General features: G+C 40.6%; 1 protein-coding gene across 1 annotated transcript; it reads right to left on the bottom strand.

The window, feature by feature from the left end:
* Positions 1–5,939: 5,939 nt before the first annotated feature.
* LOC145066845 (uncharacterized) lies at positions 5,940–6,587 on the bottom strand. Its single transcript, XM_079014102.1, has one exon. It carries the CDS (start codon positions 6,585–6,587, stop codon positions 5,940–5,942), a length of 648 nt encoding a protein of 215 aa, XP_078870228.1.
* Between the last annotated feature and the right edge of the window lie 626 nt (positions 6,588–7,213).

The raw sequence follows: 7,213 nt of genomic DNA, 5'->3' as shown, positions 1-7,213 counted from the left end.
GAATCCAATTTTAAATTTTCTTGAGATTTCACACCAAGCTTTCCAACAAGTCACTAAAATACGATCCAAACCTACTTGTTCAACAGACCACATTGGTCTCACAAGTACTTCATTCGGTTTCTATCTTATGTCAAGATCTAGAATTCTGAACTGAAGCGAAAGCCACCCCTTTAAGCCTCATTAAAAGATGCCTTTCAACACTTCTTAACAAGTGCTTGATCGTAATTTAACGGGAAACCACACAAACACTTTAAAAGTTTCTCTTGACTTTGAAGGAAGAGATTCGTGCCCGGGATCCACTGTTTCGTGTCTTTATTGACATCACGATTTCCCACATATATGTTGCTTTATTTCTTTATCTTTGACACTCTATGCACGAAAATCTCTTTGATTTTCCAAAAGTCTGGTTTCGTTCACTACAAGATATTTTTATAGCTCTGGTATTTAATGCTATATTTTCAACGGGATGTTGTGGTTTATTTACGTGATTGCTTTTATTTAGTGAAGACAGCTCATTTTAAGGATAAGTTGATGACTCAGCCGGGAGACTAAGGGGTTTTAGGAATTCAAAAAGGCATTTGATGGGAAGCGTGCAAAATGGAAATGGTTTTCTCTCTCATGCGTAATCATAGGGGTTGCTACCTGTCACGCGTCAATCAACTCCGGAACCGATTCATTTTTCAAGAAGATTTGGGGGCGGATTTTTCTCTCTCTTCTACACACGGTATAAAGGGTAAACCCTAAGTTCTTTTACCTCTTTACTGCACCCAATTTTCTGAGATCAAACAAAGGCACTTTTCTACCACTGTTCATCACCTTCTTCGAAGCACTTATCAATGGCGGATTCCTCCTCTGTTCACGAAACCTCCCATATTCTCCATCTGACCCCAGCAAAGCTTGGTCATTGATCTCACCCCATTTTCGTACGATGCCTTCATGTACCCTATAGTGGAGTGTCTTAAATACTCTCCGCTGGTTCTCGCATTGACCAAGGTCGAGATCGTTCCTATGGAGTGTTTGTCCCAGATTTTCTCTACTGCTCATTACGACAAGTCTGTTGATCGCATTTTCTTTGACATTCTTGATACCAAAACCTCCATCTCCAAACAGCGATTCTGCTCACTTCTAGGGTTTGAACCTGATGAGTCGAGGGTTAACCCTGAGTCGGTTTCAGTGGGACAGTTGTTCTCCATGTTTTACAACATGGGTTATACTGAGATCCTTACCACTGTCACAAAGTTCAAGAAATCGTGTCTTCCTCCTCTGTGGAATGGCTTCTTCATGATAATATTCAATGGTCTCTCCGAGAGAAGTGCAGGTTTTGATGGGGCTAGTCGTCTGTTCATGAGGATTCTCTACGGGTTGTACATGGGCGTCAATCTTGATTATGGTTCTGTTTTATGGCAGCAGTTAATCCAAAGCCTTGCGTCTACCTCTCGACATTCTGAAATTTCATATGCAAGGTTCTGGACGCTCGTCACCAAATGGGCAATGGACAAGTACAATGTTCTTATTGTGGCTACTTCTCCACTCTCCTCTATCGGCACCTTCCACACTAAAAAGATCATTATGACGGATCCTTCCAAGTTTCAGTTCGTTGGCATAATTCCTGAGTCAACGTATGCATGTGTATCAGGGGAGAGTCACATCATCAAAACCTACAAGGAGTTTCTTCCTTCGGGTCCCAGAGAGCTCACTCCAGAGATGATTCAGTCAATCCATGACGCTGACAAGCCTGCTCCCAGGGGCAAGAAACCAAAAAAGGGGAAAGACAAGAAGGTGGTCAAAGGGGCGAAAGGCCCTTCTCCTAAAAAGAGAAAACCCACGAAGGCAGCCCAATCACCTCCACCAAAGAAGAGGAAAACCCAGCCTAGGCGAAAACTCATTCTTGCCTCTTCCTCCAGTGATTTAGAGGATGAGGGTTCAGACTCAGAGGAGTCGTTTCGTGGTGACACTCCTCCTCGCTCGCCTTCACCTGAGGTACCAGTTTCAACCAAACATGCTTCTCCTCCCCCAATCTCTATCTCTATTTCCATTCCCCCCATAACCTCTACTACTCATATTCCACCCACTTCTATTCCCATACCACCTCCTATTTTCTCAGACGCTACAACAACAACCACTGAAGTTCGAACCAACGTATCTGATATGGGGGCTCGCACTTCAGCACCCAAACACATACCTGCAACCGAACCCACCTCGAAACCCGAACCTACTACCACAACCGAACCTCCACTTTTGCCTTCATCTCCAAATTACTCAGCAGATACCGAGACTTTTCTTGGAGGGGAAGACATGACCTTTGATTTTGTCTACTACAGTCCCTACAAGGTTCAAATCGATGATGACGATGATGCTCCTGTCACTGAAAAGCACATCAAGGAACTTAATGAGAAACTTGATAATTTCATTGCTTCCTCCTCCTCCTCTCGGTCCAATATCTCAGAGGCTGCTATTCAGGGGCTATTTGATTCTTTCACCAAGGCGCATGAAGCCTCTATCAACTCCGCCACTGCTGCTGTAGAAGCGTCTACAAAGGCCTGTGTTGCTGCGACCGAAAAAGTCGAAAAACTATTTCACGATGCTAACAATCTGTTACAGTCTTTACAGGGGGGCGCTGAATCCAATGCAGCGAAGGTCGATTCCATTGTCAAGAAGCTGGCTACTTCATTCGCATCAGAACAACAATTCATTGTAAGTCTTCGTCAGTCTCTTGAAGTTGACAATAAATCCTTCCAGGCGACTGTTGAGGAGCGATTGACCAAGCTCCAAGAAGATCTTGCCTCAGAGAACTCAGTGATGGATGCGCTTGCTCGTAAAACCACTGCTCTAAAGGTTAAGAGTCTTCAACTTTCCCAATCAGAAAAGGAAGTTGCGTCTCTTCGATCTGAGCGAGCGGTCATTTCCACTTGTGTTTCGGATGTCCACGCCGCCCTCTCCAACATTATTGAATCACACGACCCAATCCTGAACTACTCAGTGAGACGAACACTTGCCGAGAAGCTTGCTCCCGCCCTTGACCTGCTCAGTAAAATTGAGGGGCTTCCTGAGTTCGTGGCCCATCCAAAACAAGGGGGAGAAGGGGTTTCAAAGGGTGAAAATCAATCTCAACCGCCTCTTACTTCTACATCAGCTTCAACTAAAGCAACAGAACCTCCGTCAACTGGTCAGGCTTCAGGTTCAGGGGCTCAAGATAAAGGGAAAAACCTATGGTTGACAGTGATGGTGATGATGACAAAGAGACCATTGCTGATCTCTTGAATGAAAGGGATTCAGACATGAGTGCTCGTATTGCTAAGGAGGCTGAAGCGAACGAAAGGAAGATGAAGGAGGCTCATGATCTCCTTGAAAGTCGGAAAACCCTATTCCCTCCGTGGACTCTCGAGAAGCTTATCAAAGAAGCTATCGACACCCCCAACATCCTCTGGCTCGAACCGGTGATTTCCTTGGACTGGGTTAATTCTGTCGACTCTCAGTTCGACATGCCCTTGACCCGAAAGGCCTTCGTATTTCATGCATTTTCCCATGTTGCTGATGTCCCTCATCCTCACCCGAAGGTCGATAAGGAGCTTGTTGGGTTCTATCTGAGGTCTGCTCAGCCTCAGTATCAGACATGGAGTCCGCAGAAAATCATAAACGTTCGGGTCCTCAAACCCTTTCGGGAGGGTAACTTCACAAATGTCAGGTTCAAAGTTTTGAGGGGGTCAACTAAAACTGAACATGCCATTTCACTCGCTGATCTTCCTAACCTGAATCCACATGATTGGATCATTTTGCATAACATCCTCCTCACCAACGAAGCTGAATATGGACCGATCATAGATTACTTCAAGAGGATGTTGGTTTGCTACATCATGGAGGTTGCCAAGATGGATCAGGAGATTGCGAGTGTCTTCAAGAAGAAGCCCACCATCTCTCCTGTTGGTTCTGCAAGAGATTTTAATATGATACAGATGGGGAGAATCGATCCAAAGCGAAACTCAGTCATGTTCACCAGGAATGAAGGCCAAAAATGCATGTTCGCCTTGGCAGACAAACATCTATATACCACTTCGTGCTTGGAACATGTTATGGGGATCATCAATCGATGCAAGCAGAATTCAAAAGATGAAAAGAAGTATTTCGATGATATGATCCAGTGGTACATTCGTTTCAGACAAACCATCCTTGCTATCATTCCTCGTCTGTTCGACACCACGAAGAAAGTTCATGCAGCTGGACCTAGCAAGCCGAAGTAAAGTCTCGCTCCATTGACGCAAAGGGGGAGATTGTAGGGTCCATTAGGTGTTGCGTCTTGGGCTCGGTTCGTAGTCTAATTTTGTATCCGGATTGGGCCTGTCCATCCGTGATTTATTTATTAGGGTTTAGTATTTATAGATTCTTGCATGCATCTTTGTACGTAAGTTTTTAAGAGTCGATCATTCACAACGAATACTTTTATCAATTGTAACCCTAAGCAGCCTCTACAATGGAAGTTCTTAGTCGAGCTCTGCTGAGGCGTGAATCTATTGAATCATTCAGCATATTTTGATTCATTCCAGTGTTTGATATTTTTGTTCCTATTATTGTGATTAACTTGTTTAAAGATCTAAACGATCAAAGAGTTTTTCAACTCATCAATATAGTATATACACTTGTGAATATGATACAATATATTCATATTTAAATATTAAATGATGCATTCACTTGTGAATATTACATAGTATTATCAATTGTAAGTATTAGATAATATATTCACTTATGAATATTAGATGATATATTCATATGTGAATATTACACAATTTATTCACATATGAATATTACACAGGATATTAACATATGAATATTACAAGGTATATTCACAAATATATATATATATATATATATATATATATATATATATATATATATAATTTTTATATGTTATTCACATATGAATAACATATAAAATTATATATTTGTTTTGTTTTTTAATAATCATATACTGATTAAGGTGCGAAAACATATTCATATGTGAATATAACGAGATAATTTAGTTTATGCATTTCATCAAACAGTTGGAGTGCATACAAGTAAGCTTTTTCAAAAATGCTAAAAACATGATACTTTGACTATTTAAAACTTACAAAATAGTAGATTGATAGAGAATTATATGAAATTTTTCAAAAAGAAAAATGATTTGATGTTTTTCTAACCTTAAATTCAAAATTTTGTTTGATGATCGATGTTGAATGAATGATATGAAGTGAAGCTGTTGTTGATTATCGATGATGTTGATCTAATGACACTGGGAGTATAATTAATCGTAGATGTTGAAGATATGCTCGTATTCAAGCAAAATTGAAGGTTGGATTGAAAGAACCAAAACGAAATTTTTTTTTGTCTACTGTTGAATGACGTTGATGAACGTGTTTTTGACGAAGATGGATGATTGATTAACACTGGATGATGTTGATCGAGGATTTAATTGAAGAAATCTGGATGATCGTTGAAGTTTGGAGAAAAATTTGGATGATGAACAATCGAGTAGTAATGAATTTGAATTGTTATCAAATTATCCACAGTTACGTATCTGTGATTGAAGGATATCATATCATATTTACAAGTTTGCCACCGTGTATTTTATGTTAAGGTGCTAATTAAATGATTGGCTGAGAATGATTCCTCCATTCTCAACCTTTTTTTCTCAATTGAACCCTCCTCTCTCTCTCTCTCTCTATATATATATATATATATATATATATATATATATATATATATATATATATATTATTTTGTTGTTAGAAACATGCGTCTCACAAAACTGAGATGGTCTCATTTGAATTTTATCTAATTAATGAATGTAAATTATTATTTTTCTTTATATTTTTTTTTGAACCGGCAATTTTTATTAAAATGCGCCCTAGCAAGAAACTAGGGGCAAAGAGTACAAAGATAATCTTCAAAGAAGAGAGCATACATTATGTACAGGTTAGGGGTGAGACACACCACTTATCCCAATCCATTTTGTCACCTATTTTTGTTCTATATTTTCTCCACGTAAATACTGTGGCTTTGATGAAATCCACAATTTTCGCCGGTTTCGATATCTCGCCACGAAACATTCGATCATTCCTAGCTTTCCACAAGCTCCATATAGTTTCGTATAGAATACAAGTAAGAGTCTCTTTCTTCTTTGGACAATGTCCCCAGTTCCTCGCATACGCTAGCACCTCATTTACTCCAGAGAAATACTCAAGAGGAATTCCACACCAATTAAGCACCATACATAAGGTTTCCTTCGCCATACAACAGGAGGTTAAAATGTGGTCTGCCGATTCAATTTGATCTGCACATAGACCGCACATCGGAGAAGTAACAGGAATGTTCCTTCTCTCTAAAGCCTCAGCAGATGGGATCCTCCCCTGTTTAGCGCGCCATACAAAACTTGTCACTTTTTTTGGGACCGAGTTCAGCCACCAGAATTCACCATCACCAACAGGGTGGTGTGCTTTGTCTAGTCTATTCCATAACCTTGCCACACAAAATTTCCCATCCACAGCATAGTCCGATCTCCAAGTTAAGCCCCCGTCATACGTATTCAATATCTCATTTACTTCAATGTTCATTTTCCAAAATCTATTCTTAACTTGGTCAATACTTGACCATACCCCACTCCTCTTCGGTTTTGCAAAACAATACACAGGCCTGTTTGTAGTGTTATGAAACCCGCTTATGATTTGGGCCCATAGAGATTGCGGGCTAGTTTTGAACTTCCACCACCATTTGGCAAGAAGGGCCAGATTTAGATTCCATAGAGAACCCACTCCTGCCCCGCCAACCTCCTTTGGGGCTTTTAGTTTGTCCCAAGCAACCCAATGCACAGTCTGCTTTTCGGAATCACACCTCCATAAGAATTGCCTTTGTATTTTTTTCAAGTTCTTCTATGATTCCAACAGGGGCAGGAAATAATGAAAGGTAAAAAGTTGGAAGATTCCCGAGAACCGACTTTACCAAAGTCATTCTCCCGCTAAAACTCAATGACTTTGCCTTCCACAAGGATAGTTTGGATCGGAATTTGTCAATTATTGGTTTCCATGCTCTTTTTCTATTCATGTTTTCTCCTACTGGTACTCCAAGGTAGATAAAAGGGAGGGAAGAAGGAGCACATCCTAATGGCCCCGCCCAACGACGTACCTCCTCAAAGTCAGCCCCTATACCAAAGACCTTTGACTTGTTAAAGTTCACCTTTAGG

This window comes from Lactuca serriola, chromosome 8 (genome assembly GCF_051521515.1).
Source record: "Lactuca serriola cultivar US96UC23 chromosome 8, Lser_US96UC23_V15, whole genome shotgun sequence".
NCBI classification, from domain to species: domain Eukaryota; kingdom Viridiplantae; phylum Streptophyta; class Magnoliopsida; order Asterales; family Asteraceae; genus Lactuca; species Lactuca serriola.
The sequence above is the reverse complement of the archived record's forward strand: the minus strand, read 5'-3'. Positions and strand labels throughout refer to the sequence as shown.

Coding starts and splice junctions, on each gene's coding strand:
- LOC145066845 (XM_079014102.1), bottom strand. CDS start 6,587: ATGAACATTGAAGTAAATGAGATATTGAATACGTATGACGGGGGCTTA.